This window comes from Pantherophis guttatus, chromosome 3, assembly GCF_059756535.1.
Source record: "Pantherophis guttatus breed Tessera chromosome 3, ASM5975653v1, whole genome shotgun sequence".
NCBI lineage: Eukaryota > Metazoa > Chordata > Lepidosauria > Squamata > Colubridae > Pantherophis > Pantherophis guttatus.
The window spans coordinates 178245121-178266952 of NC_142065.1; the positions used below are offsets into that span (position 1 = coordinate 178245121).

At 36.1% G+C, this 21832-nt stretch overlaps 1 protein-coding gene across 2 annotated transcripts in view; it reads left to right on the forward strand.

The window, feature by feature from the left end:
* DNAJC5B (DnaJ heat shock protein family (Hsp40) member C5 beta) overlaps positions 1–21832 on the forward strand; it is a 44987-nt gene that overhangs the window by 11305 nt on the left and 11850 nt on the right. The window contains exon 2 of one of the 2 annotated variants that reach the window (XM_034429880.3): positions 15050–15180. In XM_034429880.3, coding sequence (XP_034285771.1) covers positions 15074–15180 — 107 coding nt within the window. In that variant the 5' untranslated portion in view covers positions 15050–15073. Of the gene's footprint in view, positions 1–14830; positions 15181–21832 lie in introns of those variants that run through there. The other variant, XM_060681958.2, reaches the window with a different exon arrangement.

Consider the following 21832-nt stretch of genomic DNA (forward strand, 5'->3'; position numbering starts at 1 on the left):
TTTCTTTGGAAATAAGCCAAAACTCAGATTATTTTTATTGGTTAATGAAGTTGCAATATCAATATCTCACACAAGTAGATAGCCACAATTATAGTTCTTTACTTTTCTGGTTATTTATTATTACTTTATAATTATTTGATAGACTTTCCTTTTAAATAATAGCCAGTTGTTGTCGCTACTATTATTTTGATGATTGATCAGTCTCTAATCCAAATTCCCTACCCCACATCCCAATCAGCTCTCTCTTCCTGCTGTGGCAAGTTAAATGTGGAAAACGTTTCTTAAATGTTCATACTTTTTTCTGATAGTGATAGCAATATACATATATACACAAATGTACAAAATATGGACAAGAAAAATGGCTATATGACTAGTAAATTTAAAGCAGCATGATAGTCAACAGCAGCCTGGAAATATAAACAGATCATTATCAAGCAAGCCATCTTAAAATGTTTCCTAAAGGTCATCAGCCATTTCCAGATTGCATATTTTAAGTACTGCTTCATTTTTAATTTAAGTGAAGTCTTGAAATACCCAGGATCAATTGATGAGGAAACATTACATGGTTAAAGGAGTGAAGTAAGGGTGTGGGAATGTGTGAAGAACTGCTTCCCCCTTCCTTGGAGAGAAGTGGATAATCAGTCCTCCCCACCATTCTTAGTAAGTGAATCAGGAAAAGAAGAGGGGGATCAACCTTCTTTCTTTTGTTATAAGTGGCAGGATATATAGAGGGGAGCAGATATGTTCTTTTTAGTGCCATTTCCCTGATCCCACAAAGTAATTACTTTGTAAGATCTGATACTGAGCCCAGAAGACTGATGGATCTTCCATTGTTTATAAATAACACCAAAATAGGTCTTCTCACCCTGTATTCTGCTCAGTGGCGAATTAAGGCTCATTGGTGCCCTAAGCACTGACAAATCTTGGTGCCCCACTCCTTTGTTTTTTACAAATCTTCATTGGGTTGTTTTTTTTCTTTCTCAACTTTGTGGTGCCCCCTTTGGGCCTGGTGCCCTAAGCACATGCTTAGTCTGCTTAATGGTTAATACACCACTGATTCTGCTTCATTGTCAAAGCAGAGTAGAGGCAGGAAGTATGCTTAACACTTCTCTAAGTCAGCATGTGTTCTGCTAGTTCCTGCACTGGAAAGCAGCTCTTTACTGTTGCCATAAGAAGACAAAGATGGCGTCATGTGAACGTGTACTTCGAAAATGGTGCGTGGAGCATTTTTGTGTCATAGTTAGCTAGATGTGTCCTAAGTCAATTGGACCAAACTACATGTTCATTTAAATAAGAGGATGGATCATTGCATTGGTGGCAAGATGAAGTACTTCACTCCCAATTTTTTTTTAATTTTTCCTTCGGGAAACTGCTGCTTTCCTGATGCAGAAGAATTAGGTGGTATTTGATATGCAGTGGATATCTGCTATATATTATTTAATGGTTTTCCATTTCTTGCAAATCACTGTGATTGTAATTAATACAAGTTAAATTCCAGATTATAACATTTTAAAAACAATTATTTACACATAAGTAACAAATAGTCAAAGACAAATATAAGATCACTGTACTGAAAATACTAAGGCCATAATTTCCTATGCTGGCTGGATATTCTCAAGGTTGTATTGCCAACATGTCTAAAATATACAATATTGGGAAAGATCATCATACATCTTTGCCTTAAAAAAATCAACCTTGTAAAATAAAACATCACTTCTGTGAATACAGGATCACACTATAAACCAGGGGTCTCCAACCTTGCCAACTTTAAGACTTGTGGACTTCAAGTCCCAGCTGGCTGTGGAATTCTGGGACTTGAAGTCCACAAGTCTTAAAGTTGGCAAGGTTGGATTCCAGACCCCTGCTATAAACAATTAGATCTATTAAACTCAATAGATCTTTGTTCTGGATAGATTCTGGCTTGTTATGTATTAGAGTTAATGCTGCACTTAATAAAATTAAGTACATTGCATATGCACAAGTAATTCAAATTACTATTGAGTGCCCTAAGAATTAACATACTTTAACAAAGATGGGAAAAGTAAAAACAAAGTGAGTTCAACCTAACTCATGGTGACTAAAGAGATGTTTCCATACAGTTTTCTTTGCACCAATACAGCAGCAATTACTCATCTCCTTTTTCCAAAATATTACTTGATTTTCCAGTCTACAGTTTACAGTTCTGATATTTTCTGATTATCCTGTACCTAAGCAGGTCCAATGCTGCCCAACTTTTTCAAGATCAGCAAAAGATAGCATTTAGCTGGGCCTAAAAACGAGCTGGAGTTATAAACGAATAAATGCATGTTTATGAATATATACGTCAAAGTCTGAAGTCTGGTACAGAAAGGGGGATATGACTCACAGCAGAGCTCAGTTCCTGGAAATAATTTCTAATTTACTAGTTTGTGAGCATGATTAACTAGCATATTCACTGTCTGGAAGGCATCAAATATTGAGTTGATGGTTGTGTATCGAATAATGCAAAACTTTAAAATGGATAGTGAAGAAATCTGAAGAGCTGTTGATGTTTACTCAAGATCAAAGTAATTTATTTTTGTTAATTTGGAATGTTATCGCTGAAATTTAAGGAAGGAAAGTTCCTCAGCGCACTCAGTGGAAAATGCTGCTAATAAAAACCAGTGTGATTAATGTCTTAATACAGTCTAAAATGATTCATTTGCATTTTTATTTTGTATCCTAAATATCCTAAGAAATACAATGAATTTAACATTGATAGGATTTATATGCTCTTTTTTCAAGCGAAAAACTTTTCAGGTTTTTTCCTATTAAAGATTATAATTATAATAATAAAAACTAATACAAAGTAAAAGAAGGTGTAAGAGGAAAAAATAGAAAAGACATAAATAGTATAAATTTTGCCATTTTTCCTACAGAGGTTCAGTAGGCTTAATTTCCAAATAAGCATGCGTAAGATTACACTGTAAAATATTTACAATGGGAAACAACTGTATCATAGACATTTCTTCTGTTTTCAGAAGTCACTTACGGTTTAAATTACAATTTGTGTCCCATGAGTGAAAAGCCTTTCATCCATAAAAGGCTTATAAACTAAAATGCAGCATTTCTTGAGAATTATTTTTTTTCCTACTTCTATTTCCCCTATCCCTCCAATTGACCATGTTCCCCAAAATTTGGCCCAGAACATCAAAATCCATAAGTTTTTCAGTTTCATCCCTGGATTCCAGACCAAAATAAAACATGTTTGTACATAAAAAAAGGATGCAGGATTTAGCCTACTTAGTAAGAATATTGTAATGTTCTTGAACTTCACTGGTGAGATGTATCTTAAGGTTTTTTTCATCCACATTAACTTACCCTTCTGTTAAGAAGTGCAAGAGATGTGCAGAAGCTGGAATGTTTATTTCTAAGAAGTACTGTCCTTTCTTTTTTCCAGGTAGTGTAGTTGAAGAAATATTGATCATTTACAAAAGTATGCCCTATAAATCTCAGTAACATTAGAAAATGCTTCAGATATGCTTACAAATATTTTCTCTTTCAATTTTCTAGAGAATGAAACAGGAACATAATAAATTACTTGAACAGGTCGAAAAATTATATTTCAATTAAAAATAAAAATTCCATAAGCTCAGTTCATAATTGGAATGCCCCACTATTCCTTAGAACATTTAAGGTTATAAAATTATTAGATAACTCCACCCAAAAATCTGGCTTAAAATGCTTCTCTGGTCTAACAAATTGCTAGAAAAGTATGGATTTGCTACAGGGCAGTCTATAAAACAAAATTGACAAATCCATGATAGAAAATGACATAGAACAAATAAAAAGATATTCTAAGGTACCTAGAATATTTTATTCAAAAAAATCTGGAACATCAGAATAGAAAGGCAAATTGATGTGTCTGGGCTAGAAGAAAATGAGAAAGATAATAGCATGATAATTCTGATGGTGAATGAAATTTATGAGATCTACCCTACCTTTAACTTTCTAGCTCTCCTGGTGGAAGAGCTTGTCAAAAATCACTGCAACACTTCACTGAAAGGCTTCAGGAAATTGGAATTTCACACTACAAGAATTCTGCTGTAAATTAGTAATCTGAAGTTTACTAATCAGAAACAAGTAAATTAAGTTTCTCCAAACTTTTCTTATTCCTCTTGAATGGTTCTGTTAAGATATTTTCATATACAGAAAGAAAGGGAACACAGAAAACACACACAAACATTAAACAATAATTCTTTGAAATTTTCTTAGCTAATAAATATTTCTATTCCTCTGATGGAAGACTATATAAAGTATGTCTTTAAACATAAAGGTACTATGAAACTATACTGTATTTTACATATCTAAAGTAGAGTGGTAGTAAAAAATGTGACTTCTCAGTAGACCCATATCTTAGAAAACTAAAGAACAGAACATTTTATTAAAAAGGCTTCCGTTTTGGGGCAATGAATGTGTTTATTTTATTCTCCCAATAACTAACTTTTAAAGGACGTTTTCCTCACAATTTTTAAAAATTTAGGAAGTGGTTTTAAATCTGGGAAGACACCTAGATAAAAGGAGAACAAATCATATATAAGTGTTCATATAACTTTGGGGGATTCTAAATCTTAAGGAAAAGTATTATTTGTATTCAATCCAATGTCCTGTCTCTTCTGCAATAAACCAAAAATAATATAGATGGAGAAATAGTTTCCATTTCAGAAAGTGCCCCCAAATACTTTCACTTTCAATGATGATATCATACAACCCACTAGAGGAATGCTTGTCAGAGAATGAGGATAAGCCTCAGGATGTGGTACAGGCTATATTCATCTTAGAACTAGAGACCAGAAGATCAGGAAGCACATATCAACCCACAGGACCAAAGTCCAACCAAGCCATAAGAAATAAGTACCGTACATGTTTTTGTGATAAGTACAGAATTTGTTTAAAGAACAGACTTCTTTGGAAGTAAGGACTTTCTTAGGAAATAATCCTGCTTGCAATAACTTTTTTTTGAGGGATTTATGGCTGATGGAACATGATGGAGACCTGAGAATGTTGGCTTTATTCATGATGAAATATTTACAGGCCATTATTAATCTGCTCAGACATCATTAAGTTGTATTTTTATACATCAGTTTTTATCTGCAGTTAATTGGCATATTCTCACTAACTTGTTTCAGTTCACTTACAGGTCAGTTACATTTAGATGATATCTGTAATTATTACAAGTTTTAGATAGATTGGAAGCTACCTTGAAGGCTCCTTCTGTGAAAAGGCAGGGTGATAGAGAAAGCAAACAAAAATGTCTTAATTATATGCATTGTGTTATCTGTTATGAGTTGGACTGTCTTTCTCATTTCTTAATACACAACTTGATACTTAAATTCTCCACCTGTATCTCCTGATGTCTTTGTTTATATTAATTAGAATGCTCACACAATGGCCTTATTATAACTCTGCATTTAATAGTCTAATTCTCATGTACTAGATGTGATGCTATCTTGTGTTTGATTCATACTGCATATTACTTTAAAAATAATTTAATCTTAGGATCGATCTAAAATAATTTGCTACAATTTGACACCAGAGGGCGCTGCCAGCTTATAGAATGTAGATTTTTTTCTGCCTAACAGTTGGCAGAACATCTTTAATTTTCTTGAAACATCATTCAAAATACCCAACCAGAGATTCCCAGAAACAATATTTACAGAATTTAGTTGTAATAAAAACTGTTAGAAGAGTATTTAATTCAACTAATACTATGTAAATACTATGAAAATTTTGAGAAAAAGCCAGAAGGCTATAGTGACAATCTCCTGCCCTCAATACTATAATGTTAAATGAATAAATCAGTGGATTAACAAAAAACAATCAGAAGGAAACAGACAATTAATAAAACTAAGTTGGGTAGAAATGATAAGATAGAGATAGCATTTGATTTCTTACTTGTATATGTCTGACTTTTCAGTTATAAAACTAGAAGGCAAAGTTGATTTAACTCCTTAGATGAGAACATGCTATTTTATAAGCTTCCTTTACAATTTTACCTTCAGGTTTTACCTTACCTGAACATTTTACAGATTATTTTATCCCACATGTAGGAACAGTCCTTCAGAAGAAAAAATTTAGAAGAATTAACCTTCTGGGTTCAGCTCCAAGTGGAGAAAAAGACACTGTAAACATGGAGACTACTTGGAAATATGATTTAATGGTGGACAGGATCACATGGTTTGAGTTCCTGAACAGAAAAGGGCAGAGATGCTGAGCGTGCCTTGGTTTTATGCCCTCTCTGGCTTTGAACTTCCTGGGGCCCAGGAAGAGTATCCTGATTGGTTGTCAGACTCCCAGGGGATGGGGTCTTAGCTAGCCTTGCTGGCTGATGTAATCTTCCCAGATGCCATGTGGTGAGTTTCTGTTGCTAGATGGGTCCTATTGTGTTGCAGATGATGGTCCATTGACAAAGGGTGGAGGGGGCAGGAAGGTGGGAGTTGCTTTGTCTTTAAAACATGTTTCTCCATTTCTTAACCAGGGAAATATAATATTCTGCCTTTTTAATATTTCCTAAAATATTTCGTTCTTCTAGGGAAGAGGTGGGTGCTAACTTCCTACACTGTCATCAGAAATGTAATAGAGCTATTTAACAAACAGGGTTAATAATAACATTCCATGCACACACTGTTCCTTATATACGACAGCTGACTTGTGTGGTCCTGTCCAAACTGCAACAACAGACATATTTTGGCTGTCTGGCTCCATAGATCAAAACCATTTTGCTTTTTATTTGCATTTAGGCTGCAATATGATATCCCAGCCAAAATTGGGTGAGAAGGTTTTTAAAAATTCAAAACTGAGGGATTTACTTGGTGACTACATGTGCAGGCATTGGTAATGGAAGCGGTGGCTGTAGACAGGCAAGGAAAAGAGAAAACTAGGAAGTTCAGGGGACAGGTGGGCCAGTAGGAGATGCCACACCAAGACATTGATGGCTCAAAGAAGGTGCTAGAAGGAAGTGGAATCCAGTAGGCCAGCATATAGGCTATGTGAAAGAGACAGGAGAGAGGCGGCAGTGTGGTCCAGGTCTGTCCAGATGTAATGCGGGAGTGAAATCCAGCAGGTTCTGACAGGTTCTGGAGAACTGGTAGTGGAAATTTTGAGCAGTTCAGAGAACCGGCAGTGGAAATTTGGTGTGGTTCGGAGAACCTGCAAATACCAGCCTCTGGCTGGCCCCAGAGTGGGGTGGGAATGGAGATTTTGCAATATCCTTCCCCCAGGAGTGGGGAGGGAATGGGGATTTTGCAGTATCCTTCCTCTGGAGTGGGGTGGGAATGGAGATTTTGCAGTTTCCTTCCCCTGCCATGCCCACCAAGCCACACCATGCCCACCAAGCCATGCCCACAGAACCGGTAGTAAAAAAAGTTGGATTTCACCACTGATGTAATGGTATGTGGGAATGACTTTGGGAGGCAGGAGGAAGAGCTGCAGCCTAGATAACTGTCATGCAAATGATATCTTGGTCCTCAGATGGAATCATCTCAGAAGAGATCCTCTCTAATTTTCTGGAAAGAAAAACTAAAGAAAAGGAGAAATGCCTTCACACTTGCAAGATTTTGTTATTGTAAACTTACAATAAAAATACTGTTAGTTTTCATGGTTTGTGCTTCTTGCCTGGACTGGCTTGAAGGATTGACACCCACTTGCTCTATAAAAAACACTCTAGAATCTCTGCAGATTTGATTTTGGCTAAACTCCAGAACCAAAACATTCCATGTTTTGTTTCTGTCAAATTTCAGCCAATCAAAATGGTTCGCCAGAATTTCAGAAAACTGATGGTTTCTTTCAGGTTCAAAACAAAACACATTTGCTATTTTATGTACATTCCTAGCAAAGAATGAACAATAAGTTTGTTTTCTTAGATTTATCAAATAATATTTTATAACTGGATAGATTATTGGCCTTCCAGACCGTGGCTTTAAAATGCCCATGGCCTGTATAAGTTGCTAGTTCTGTCATTTCTGTCTAGAGATAAATGCTTTAATTGAAATTGTATAAACAAATAAAGTGGGTAACATGAAAATCTGAAAGGATTCAAAACAAGATCAACAGGTGCAATAGGGTTGCTGTTTTTCGTTATGTTGCTTTATAACTCTTGAATTGAATTAAATTAATTAGTTAAACTAAGGTTCCATAACTGATTGATCCAGTGTTTCTCAACCTTGGAAGCTTGAAGATGGGTGGACTTCAACTCCCAGAATCCCCCAGCCAGTGCTGCTGGCTGGGGGATTCTGGGAGTTGAAGTCCACCCATCTTCAAGCTACCAAGGTTGAGAAACACTGGATTAAGCAGTTAGCAACTCTCATTCCTTCACTCTGTATCTTGGCTTTGAAAGGCTTTCCTCACCTTCCCTTAACCACATCTCCTAACACAAAACCTATCTCAATAGCCACTTTTTTACTGCCTATCCTCAGGATGTTGCTTTTATACCATCTCCAGTTAAAAGTTATTCTTTCCTTTGTACCCCATCCACTTTTTGCTATGAATATAATCTGACATGCTTCACTGCCCATTTTATCAGACACACTAGGTCACTACAAGTCTGTCCCCTCATGTCTGGTCATGGGCCTTGACCTTTCCTGGCTTGAGAGATCAGAATCCTGACTTTTGCAGAAGTAATGCCCATGTGAAGCCTGACCACCTCTTTCCATAGTGCATTTTAAACATGGGTGAAAGAGTTATTCTTTTCAGGTTTAGTCCTGTGTAAGGAAAGAAATTGAGTTAAACTGGGAAAGAGAACTGAGGTTCTGTGAGAGAAAAGTTATTTCTCAATTGGAATGGACAAGTAAATAGGCCAATCAGAAAGCAGTTAATAGGTTTGAATCTCCCGGGATTTTATATTCCCTCCCCTAACTGTCACAGTTGACAGTATAAAAGGAGATTCTTGACAGAAAACCGTGCTCTTCTGTTAGAAAACCGTGGGCAGTTTGGAAGTCAGTTAGAAGGGCAGTTCTGATGCAGTTCTGATGGTTTACAAGACTCTTTCTTCTGAGGAAGAATAGCCAGAGCTAACATCACTTAGAGCGATTACACACACACACACACACACACACACACACACACACACACATATATATATATATATATATATCTGACAGAATATTTATTTTTATATTAATAAAACATTTATTGTTAACTGCTTCAGAGGCTCATTTGTTAAAGTAGATTTTAATAGAGATAAAGTTTTATGGTACATTGATTTATTTCCTCCATGAGAGGTTCATATTACTAATTCTGTTGCTACTGGAAACATTACATATTTTCACTGACTAAAGGCTTCATAGGGCCATTTTTACAGTTTTTATACTGCCTTTATTTCTGAGAACTTGAGCCTGAATGCAGCTGTAACCCTGATTAGTTAATACTCTGAGTACTAGTATCATGCAGATGCGGCTCCTGTTGCTGTTCATACAGGGCACCATGGTTGCAGGGCAGCATCCTTTTATAATCCTTTTGTAATCACACACCAATTTTGGTGGAACAAAGTGCTACAATGATCACAGTTGTTGTTATGCATGGGTAAGTCACAGCTGCATGTTCTCTATTGCTGTCCACCAATTAGTCCTGGATGCTGCCAGTCAGAAGAGCCTTGACTGCTCATTACCAGCACTTCCATTCCCTGACAGCCCTTATTGAACATAAAGCTCACTCAGTTGTTTCCTCCTGGTTCACTCAGTCCCCTCCACACCTTTTATCTCTCAGCCAAGTTAGTTTTGAACATCTGAGTGCAGAAGTGCATTGGATCCATGTTTATAAATAGCCTTAAAAGGTCAAGATACAAACAAACAGTTGCACCAAGAAGGAATAAAGGAGTACATTTCCTCATTCTCCCCCTGCCTCCCCCTTGTTCCATGTTCCACTCTGTTAGTCAACAGAATATTTTTGAATATTGGTTTTAGTGGTATTTTAGCAGAACACTGATCCGTGATCAAAAATAGCCCAATTAGCTGGCTGGTCCATAAGGCTTCAAGAAGCATCGGGACAACTCCCTCTTGCTTCCTGCATCTTAGTATCTGCCCCCTGTTAGACAATTTAACAGGAGGCTAAATCCACCATTTGGGGCATGAGTCTCATTTCAGCCCATCTTGCCCAGGGGTGAAATCCATCAGGTTCTGACAGGTTCTGGAGAACCGGTAGCGCAAATTTTGAGCAGTTCAGAGAACCGGTAGTGGAAATTTTGAGTAGTTCGAAGAGGTGTAAATACCACCTCTGGCTGGCCCCAGAGTGGGGTGGGAATGGAGATTTTGCAATATCCATCCCCCAGGAATGATGAGGGAATGGGGATTTTGCAGTATCCTTCCCCTGAAGTGGCGTGGGAATGGATATTTTGCAGTATCCTTCCCCTGGAGTGGGGAGGGAATGGAGATTTTGCAATATCCTTCCCCTGCCATGCCCACTAAGCCACGCCCACCAAGCCACACCACATGCCCCCAAGCCACGCCCGCAGAACCGGTAGTAAAAAAATTTAGATTTCACCACTGATCTTGCCCCATCCCATATTAGGAAGAAGGAAATAGTTGATCTTTCTACCAATAGATAATATGTGTGAAAGGGGAAACCAAGCTTTTAAAAAGCACCATTTTGTTTCCTTAACTTGGCTCAGAATAAATAAAGATAGATTCATTCTCTGGCTTTATTTTGGCAAACCAGGGATTGGGTAATGGTGGGAACACAATTTAGGTCAATGTAATGTTCTGCCTGCTGAAAGACTAGTGGTTAACACTAACTCAGCCATCTAGAAGCTGAGTTATAGCCATCTATATCTATATCTATTGATGTATTTCAAATAATGTTAGTTACAGATCCATATGTAAAATAATGCATATACAAACATGATAACACAATATTGGAACTGGGAAAGATGAGCTCCTGCTTTTCATTTGCTGGAAAGAAACCCAAATGCAGGTATCTATAATTTGGAAGACAGTTAAGGCTTGCTACTGCAGCAAGTCAAAAACTGTGAACAAATTAACAATTTATTCTCACTAATCTTGCACACCATTCTATGTGCATTCTCAGTTGGCTCAAAAAGATAAGCACCGGTTGCTGGCAGTTCTCTGCAAGCTCTACAGACTGTAAATCAGTGGTGGGTTTTCCCCGGTTTGCACCGGTTCTATAGAACTGGTAGTAAAACCGGCAGGAAGCTCTGCCCACTGACCCCGACGTCATCAAAATGCTTCTGCACATGCTTCGCTCGTGCGCGCGTGCAGTCCCACTGCAAACCAGTAGTAAAGATAAGTAGAATCCACCCCTGCTGTAAATATGTCAACATATGTGTCCTTAGTAATAATCAAATTGCTGAGATTAGTTTTGGATTTTTTAAAAACAAAATCTAGGAGACAAAAAGAGTACCCTTAAGAAGTCCACATAATCTTGCTTCACATCTATAATTTACTAAGCTATAGTTTATTGAATTAATTACAATGGTCTAAGTTCACATAACATGAACAATCTAAACCTTGCTTTTGGTTGATGAATTCATACACCATGCTGAGCAAAATTCATGCAACACACTGAACAAAAAACCCAAACATGTCATACTATAGTTCAGCACAGTATATTAATCGAATGTGATTGTTCTAAGATTCAATGGTGATCCTTAAGTGGTATTCTGTTTCAAGCACTTGGACCAGAATGAATGTTAATATCTCATATTCCTAAAGAATTGTGCAGTCATTTTGATAATGTGTAACAGAAGCTTAATAACAATTACCAGTTAAGAATTGTTACCCTACATTTGGATGCAGAAACATCTTACTCATAGTACCATGTTTCCCCGAAAATAAGACCCTGTCTTATATTTCTTTGAACCCTGAAATAAGTGCTTGGCCTTATTGCCATGTGCTCAAAAGCCTGATTGGTCTTATTATCAGGGGATGTCTTATTTTGGGGAAAACAGGGTACTGAAGGGGGGGCGGGGGGAAATATCTTTAGATGTGTCACCTCAAGATCTGAACACCATCCAGAAACTGTGATTGTTAAGCAGTCTGGAAATGAAATAAATAAATTTTACACAGATTCAGTGTTCTACAGCTAACCTTGTTTGAGCATCCTTACTGAAATTAAAGCCCAGTTAGAGATCATATCCCATTCATGAGATGCGAAAACATGTCAACAGCATTCTGCTATCTCCTCAATGTTCTGGGCAGAAAGATCATCTTCCCTATTTGTTTGTTTGTTTTAAACCTTTATTCTTTAAGAAAACTTCATTGCTTATAGATGCTACAAAAAATATTTATTAATTCTTAAATAAGCTCAACAACAGTGATGGAGGCAAAGCAAAGCGGAGCTGATAATGAAGCATAATAAAACTGGGATGCCATGCTCTTTCTGGTGTCACTGACTATTGTGCTATAGCAACCTGTGCACTCATTAATCTTTAATTCACCTTTTCACTAGCCTACAGAAGGGACAACCAATGGAATATTGGAGCAACAAAAAGTAACCAGATGCCACTGACCTCCATTGGTGAAGGAAGAAAAATAAAAATAACTTCTTTCTATAGAAGCTTTTCAAATACAGAAGTGTTTAGCTTTCTACTGCATTTTGTTCTTCATTTTTGTCTAATTATTGTTTAAAACTGATACTTTTATGTTTTAAAAATCACCAATATCGTAACTTGCTAACATAGAGCATCAGTATATATACTGTACATATACAAGATTTCTGTTTCAGAAACAGGTATGTTTTTTCCCTTTTTCTAGAACTTAACCTCTTTTGTATTTATTTGAAGCAAATAGTAATATGCTTATAAAATGTATTATATTTGGAATTTTGGGAATATTTTAACTGCACCTGTGAATGTTTGCATTTGTTTTAGAACTATACGCACAAATCAAGATATGTTCTACTCAGAAATACACATAAAATGCTGTTTATTCCAGTTTTGGTAATAAGGCTTAATATTTTGATTATGAGATTATTTTATTTATTTCCCATTTTATTTTAGTGTGATGTAGAATAGTAAATGTAGAATTTTTTATTACATTTGGGATTGCATGTAAGATTAAGAATCTTTGTATATTGTCTTGGGAGTAATGACAGTGGACTCTGATTCTCTTCAGAGTAAACTTAAAATGGATTGGGATATGTGTATAAATGCAGTACCACTGAACTTATCATCAAAATGATTTAAACATAGTTGTCACTTCCCAAATTAAATGAGATATATAGCTTTACTGCATAGTTAACAGTCCATAGTTAACAAACTGTGTTTTAATAGATGGGCGGATTCTAACTAGGCAAATAACTCTGCAGGCTACTTGTAACCAATAAAACCAGTGTGAGATTAAAGCTGTGAAACTCAGTGCCATGCAAATTTAGCTGGAGAGAAGTTCCACAGAAGTTTAGTAGACCTATCTTCCAGGACTGTAATCTTTCCATGCAATTCTTTGCATTCTTAGCCAGAAGAAACTATCCAATTCACTAAGCCTTATTTTTGTGTAGATGTACACAAAGTTGCAATTGTGTACAAAATAACCTGTGCATCTTTTTGTTGTTGTTGTACCCACTTGATTCAACCATAAAATTAATTTCTGGCTGCATTCTTAATTTTCTATCATTGTTGTGTTTGGAATAAAATCTCTTGGTTTCAGAAACTCATGTTGAAAAATAGGGAAACATCATGTTAGCTAAAGCAGTAATTATACAAGTATCATAGATGGTTTTATAGAAAGTACAATGAATAATACTGTCTTTAAAAGTGTCTATCTGATTTTTACTGTTGTGAGTTATCCTGTTGTAGAACCTGTTTCCTCTAATTTCATTGATGGCAACTCTAGCCCCCATGTTACTCAAGTGTTTAGCATATTGTGGATACATTATTCTTAATTAACAGCACGCCGTGCAGCCAGCAACTTAATAATTAAGAGGCCTGAAATGACCATTAGTCTTTTTGAGAGGAAAAAAACTGATACTCATTTCTGTTAATGATGTCTTTTAATCTTATTTCTCTTGAGACATTAACTTCCTCTGGATAAAATCAGTATCAGTAAATCATGTGCCATTTTATGTTTATATATTTGTTTCAGAAATGCTGTTGAGAAAAAAATGTAAAACAATATATTTCCCTCTAAAATGGAGAGATTTTTCTCAAGTTATTATGAATATAAGTTGTAATATTTATTGATTTCAAAAGACAGTAGTAGATAGCATGACATGAGACTTTACTGTTTGAATATCACAACAAAAATTGATTTATTACAATCTGAACATCTAACGTAACATAACCCATTAAAAATGTATAAACTATACATGATTCTGCTTTTCGCTGACTAATAAGACAAAGAAAAGGCAAGGAATTGAATATATGTGTAATGGAGAGATTTACATTGCCCGATTTTTATCTTTAAAATCAATTAATGGGACAATTCCCTAAAGTGAAACACAAGCACAACTTTGCAAAGGACTGGTTGTAAGCCTGCGAGATCACATTGTGATCAGCTGCTTCTGGCATCCAGTGCCAATATCCTAAGTATATATGGGCTTGATTTTTAAACATAAAATCATAGGCTACATGCCTGTCCCAATAAATAAGGGATAAATAAGTAAATAAGCAAGCACACAAGCAGACATACCTCAGATTATTGCTCAGGTTATACTTCTAAATCAGTAACTTTCCAGTCTTCAAATCAAGACAGTCATACTTCTTTGCACCCCTTAATGGGATTCAGCAATTAATTCCTTAAATGTCAAAAATAAATGAGATGAAAGATGAAACTGGGAAATATCTTTCAAACTTTGCAGCAATGCATCATGGAGGGAAAGGATGAGCTAACCTGTTCATGCCATAGCAACGGAATGAGTCAGAAACTGGGGCGGAGCTACTGTGTTTATGGAATGGTCCAACACCAACCGTTGCCTATATTGCAGCACACATTTAAGAGCCAGGTGGCTTGCCACATTGTACCACTGATCATCTAAGTTCCACCAGTCGTGGCATAAGAACTAAAATATGAGATATGGAGCCCTTTCAGAGTTTCCTTAACCGATAATAAACATTTCTTCTTGGATGTCCTTTTTTTCACATTAGAGTTCTTGAAAATGCATTGATAAGATGGCTGAGCAAAGACAGAGAAATTTATCTACATCAGGAGAAGCTCTCTATGAACTCCTGGGTCTTGAAAAAGGGGCATCCCATGAAGAAATCAAGAAAAGTTACAGGTATTTATGAAAATCTAATGTACTTGATAAGTACCAAGAGGTTTACCTACCCATTCACATTTGTTTATATCTATTAAAAAAAAAAATCAATACCTTCTTTTACCGCAACTATTTTCAGAGGTGCTCAGATTATTTGAGGGTTGATGCTCAAGGGCTGAATGTGAATTGACTGCTTTCAGGACTGGACATGCTTAAATGTTTCATTTTAGGATAATTAGTTACAATAGTGTCAGTTATGTTTCAAAACAAAACAAAAACAAAATGGCTATTGATGCTATGATAACTCACCTTTGTTATGAAAACGGTATTGCAAATGAAAACGTAAACCTTATAAAGTTACAGGAAGAGCCCTTTTAAAAATGATAAATCATAAGAGTTAAAAATAGCTCTGCTTTATTTCCTAGACTTTTACATTATTCAAAATTTTTAATTCAAATATGTTTATTACTTTAAAGATTGTGAAAAATCTTAATGTAAACACTGAATTTGCCACTATTATGAGAAGACCGGAGATAAAAGTTGTGCAAATTTAATCCAAACAGTGCATATAATATGTCCATTATATAAATAAATACATATCTAAGAATGAATTTTAACAATTCCTAATTAAAAAACATTTAATAGTTAACATGAAATTGTATTAATAATATAAACACCTCATTATATGAAGCTTAGGTTAATTCTACAAGTGATTAAAATATATTTTCATCTTAAGCATTTCCTAAATTATTTATATTGACCTCAATAAATACATCAAGGTGAATATTATAATGTGTAGGAGGTAAATTAATTATACCAATATTTTGTTTATTAAATAATAACCCAAGAATATGGGATTCAAACCATTTAAAAATTTAAACTTTTAAATGGTTTGAACCTAAAAATATTTTGCAGCAAAAATAAATAAATATATAGAAAGCACTGGGAAGGATTTTAAAAAACCAAGAATTCTTGAGTACCAGTTCTTTACATTCAGAATGACTAGATGTAACGTACATATAACATAAAATCACAGGAGACCAGCCAAAAGCAAGTCCACTTTAAAAGCATGGTACCAAAATATTTTCTTTTCACTGCTCTCAGTGAACCAAAGTGGGATATTGGGTAGTTTACACTGCAAGATAATGTGGCAACCAGACCATTGGCTTAGTCCGATTCATCAAATATATCACCACAATATGCCTAAATGTGTTTTTAAAAAACAAAACAAAACAAAACAAAACCTAGATGCAGGTACTGTATTTTAGGAAGGGTGTTGATAAAATATAGCATATCCTGAGGACAGCAAGCTAGGAGATAAAGATCAGGAAGAGGGGAAAAAAACGTGGAATGCATAGAGCTGCTCCAGGATGCAGATGTTTAAATAGAGACTGAATAAATTATGTTAGGGATACTGTAGCAATGGGTTCCTCCACTGGATGAAATTATCTCCAGGTTGCTTCTAACCCTTACTCTCCATGATTCTGTGTGCAAGTAATCCATTCCCTCAAGTCACCTCATAGGCAACTTCTGGTTGAACATCCGGTGCCTTCAGAAGCAAGATCCGCAACCTCCCTTCCCTTTGGAGGGAAGCGATAGGATTTAGAGCAGAAAGTTTTCAAATTAAACAGTGGAGAAAAACAGGGCAAGGAGAAAAAATTAAATTATGGATTCAGAATATAAACTTCAAAGTAGATGGAATAAAAGATTTAAGAGGAAAACAGGGGAGGCAAGTAAAAAAAAAGGTAGGATTAAAGGATGGGATGTGGATAAGAGATAATGGTTAAGGGGAGAAAAAGAGTTATAGATATGTCATGATTATATGTTAATAATTGTATTAATATTAGAATGATATAGGCTGGACAATTAGTTGGTATTTAATATAAATAAATATTAGGATAAACATTACCACAAATAGATATGAAACTAGAAAATTATGAATGAGAATTCATTATTCATTGGAAATGAGAGGTTGAATGATGGTATTATTAAAAGTGTATAAAATATGACTATTGTGTAGGTAATGGGAAAGTAGATATATTTATGTGTATTAATAAACTTTAAAATATACAGAGAGGAAGAGTTAAATATTGGGAATATGAATAACAAAACAGAGTATCATGTCCTTGAATATAAAAATGTGGAGGGGGAAAAATATTAGTGGAAGTTTAGAATGGAAGGGTGTAAAGCAGTGTATCACAAAGTCAACTACGTTAAGAAAAGAAACATGAAAAATAAACACAAAGAATGAAAATGGCAGTAAACTTGAAATGTTAGGATGTAAGAAACTGGTATTCAGACAGTATGCTGTTTGATCAATGAAATGATGGAAATTATTAAAAGAATAATATTGTAGTTGCGTATATATACACCCATATTTTTTGGAGTATAAGATGCACCCTTTTCCCCCCTAAAAGGGGGTAAAAATTTAGGTGTGTCTTATACAATGAATGTAGCCCCGTCCACCCACTGGCCCCCACCCTTTGGCCTCTGCCTCCCAGCAGTATACCTCCTTGCAGCAAGCAGCAAGAAGAAACAGCTCTTTTCAGCTTCAGCACAGCCTAAATAGTACAAATTAATTGGATTGGCCTCCCCACACTCAGCTTTTTGCGCGGGTCTCTGCTGCTTGCTGCAAGGAGGTAAATTGCTGGGAGCAGATTTTTTTTTTCTTGTGCTAATCAAGCTATGCTGAAAACGAAAATGAAAGTAAAGCAGGCTATTTGCTGTTTGCTGCAACGAGGCAAAATTGCTGGGAGGCAGAAGCAGAGGCAGATTTCTTTTTCTTGTTTTCCTCACCAAAAAAGCTAGATGCATCTTATTGTCGGGAGCATCTTATACTCCGAAAAATATGGCATATGATTAGAATGATGATGTGTGTAAATTTATTAACATGAAGATTAATCAATATTATGATGATATTATAATAATAATTATTATTATTATCAAAAACACATGTTTAAGTGCTAAGTCTGTTTCTTTTATTTCTGAATGTAACTTTAAGAAGTATAGTTATAGATGAAAGAGATATTAATTGGAAAATACATCATATCCTGTAGGTATTGGGAATATTATATACAACAAGGAAAAGAGAGAGGGAAATGGAGTGGAGTGGAAGGGAGTAGGAGGGGAGGGGAGAAAGAGTAAGGGTAGAGAGGGGAAAGGAGAGAGAGAAGTGGAGGGGAGGGGAGGAGAAGAGAGGAAAGGGAAGGAGAGGGAAGCAGAGAAGAAGAGAGAGGGGAAATAGAAGAGGGCAGAGGAGAAGGAGTAGGAGAGAGGGAAGTAGAGGGAAAAAGAGGAGAAGGAAGGAGGGAAGTAGAGAGAAAGAGCGGGGGAAGAGAAAAGAGGGAGGAAAAAGAAGAGGAAAAGAGATGGATTGTTGTTGTAAAATTGGGTGAAATATGGTGTACAGGAGAAAAGAAAACAGACGGGCAATTTTGTATTTTTTCTACTTGAGGGTTATACTATTGAAATTATAACAAAAGATAATACAGTGGACGTTATTGCATACTTGTTAATATTTATATGAAAATAAAATTTTTGCGTAAAAGATAGGGGTAAACAATATGGAATGAGGAAAATGGAATGTAATAATTATGAATATGTTTATCTGTATTGAAATGTATGATACTCAAACACCACACTATCCACATAATGATATGTATAAATTAAAAAAAAAATAAAAACTTGATGGGGAAAAAAACGTCACTACACAGGCTTCTTGGCATAAAACACAACCTGGTGCCATTTCTTAATAATACAACCTCTATAACAGTGGTGAAATCCAAATTTTTTTACTACCAGTTCTGTGGGCGTGGCTTGGTGGGTGTGGCGTGGCTTGGTCGGCGTGGCTTGGTGGGCATAGCAGGGGAAGGAAACTGCAAAATCTCCATTCCCACTCCACTCCAGGGGAAAGAAACTGCAAAATCTCCATTCCCACCCCACTCATGGGAGAAGGATATTGCAAAATCTCCATTCCCACCCCACTCTGGGGCCAGCCAGAGGTGTTATTAGCCGGTTCTCCAAACTACTCAAAATTTCCGCTGCTGGTTCTCCGAACTGCTCAAAATTTCCGCTACCAGTTCTCCAGAACCTGTCAGAACCTGCTGGATTTCACTCCTGCTCTATAACCCTTTGCTGCATTAAAACAGCATATACTTTTATCTGTCAAAAAATGAAATCTTATGGCATCTTCAGGGTTTTTCATTATTTATTATTTATTTATTTTATTGAATTTCTATACCGCCCTACTCCCGAAGGACTCATTGCTTTGTCTGGGGATTAACAGAGCTCTCTTTCTTCTGGAACAGTTTCTGAATATTTAGAACTGCAATAATGGCTACTGGTTTTCCTTGCTGGCTACCAATCAGATGTATCCTTGAAACTGGTGATCATATCTGAATGCTCAATGTTGTTTTTCCATGTGGAAGAGAAGAAAAAGTTTCTCTAATCCCATAAGGGGAGAGTTGTCATGGAAGAATGCAAAGTGAACTGAATTTCATTTTGCCCTGTACATGAATAGCGATCATTTACATAACAATCTATGGCAAAACTGACAGTGGTGTTTTATCCATCTATATTAGCAATTATGGTAAAAACAAAGGCTGCTTCTGAATAAAGTGGAAATATCAAAGGGATTCACACTTAATGGAATTGTTGTAAATACTTGCAAGGCAAAATGATGAGTCAGACTCTTGGATTTCATCTAAATGATCCTTTAACTTATGTTAATTTGCTTCATGAATCTAAAAACCTGCTGCTGAAGTAAGCACTTGACAATGCAGTATAATAATCATAGAATACCTGACTTCAAATTTCCTATTGTTATTAGTTAGCTCGGTGCTTGCCAGAACATAACCATCTATGTTTTAAATGTCATAAACGTGGTACCGCTACATGATGCTTCTTTTTCATTTTGATATCATTTTATCTGCAAAAGAGTTAACATGTTTTCCAATTAAGACTTGACCTGCTTTGAGTCAGAGAACAGTGCTAGGGCACATTGACCCACACAGGATGCACAAAGGAAACAACTAATTTGTATAAATGTCAGGGGTGAAATGCTTCTGGTTCGGACTGGATCACCTGATCCGATAGTGATGGCAGCGGGTGGTTCGGAGAACCGGTAGCAAAAATCCTTGCCCCCCCCCCCATGCCCAGCTGAGCCGCACGATCATCAGAGGCTTTTTTTTTTACTTTTAAAAGCATTTCAGTCAAAGAGGTTGTAGAAAAAATGCTTTTAAAAGGCTCTGACGATCCCAGCTGAGTTGCCTAATCGTCAGAGGCTTTTAAAGGCATTTTTTTACAACCTCTTCGGCTGAAGAGGTTGTAGAAAAATGCTTTTAAAAGGCTCTGATGATCCCAGCTGAGTTGCCTGATTGTCAAAGGCTTTTTTTCTTTTAAAAGCAACAAAAATAAAGCTTTTAAAAGAAAACAAAAGCCTCTGATGATCAGGCAACTCAGCTGGGATCATCAGAGCCTTTTAAAAGCATTTTTTTGCAATCTCTTCGACCGAAAAGAAAAAATGCTTTTAAAAGGAAAAATAAAAAGTTGGGCACGCCCATCCAGTCACATCAAAAAAAAACAATCCCACCAAGCCATGCCCACAGAACTGGTAATAACAATTTTTACATTTCACCACTGATAAATGTCCTGAATCCCACATACTACTTTTCTATCCCCTACTTCCTCTCAGTAGCACAAGTAACTTGGGTGAACAACTTTCAATCCTAGGGCCCTGTGCCAACTCTGAAACTCTTTTTCATGAGCCCGGGATCCCATCCATCTGCTTTGCATAGTATAGTTTCCTTTTATTTTGAGATGTGGCCATGAACAATCTGAAGTGTAGATCTAAAAGCCGAACTTTAAAAGTAATCCAGTCCCCTACATCTCTACCTACACTGCTCCTGTAGAAAATCCTGGTCCTTTTGAATGCAAGATATAGTTCCATACACTTTGAATTATTGTTTTGCCTTCATTGCTCAGAAAACCATTAAATGCCATTTCCTCCCCCGCTTATCTAATGGTTGCCCACCACTATATAAAACTAATCAAGAAGTGATCCAGGAAAACTGTAGATTCATAAACTAATGACAATGTATTTTTACAATGACTATAATAATGATTTATCACTATTGTTGTATGTACACTGAGAGCATATGCACCAGAGACAAATTCCTTGTGTGTCTAAATACAGTACATTTGGCCAATACAGAATTATTATTATTTACTTTATTCATTAAATGTGAAACTCAGTCAACTGAACATTCAAAAATGCATCACAAATACCATTGACTGATGCTAACGGTTGATACGGGTTGCTGCCAGCGTCCTAGGTATCAACCAAGTACCTTCTTAAAATGTACGATGTTCCAAGTAGCACAGTTTTTTGCAGTTCCGCTGGTATTATTGCAGGAAGCTGCAATTTGTTGATGTATCTTATAAAATTCTTAGACATGGTACCAAGTGCCCCAATGACAATGGGTATCACTATTACATGTTTCATCCATAGCCGTGTAGTTTCGATGGCCACGTTGTGATATTTCATGATTTTTTCCAGTTCTTTTTCTTCGACTCTGGCATCTCCTGCTACCGCGATGTCAATAAATTGTACATTATTATTATTATTATTATTATTATTATTATTATTATTATTATCATGATCATCATCATCATC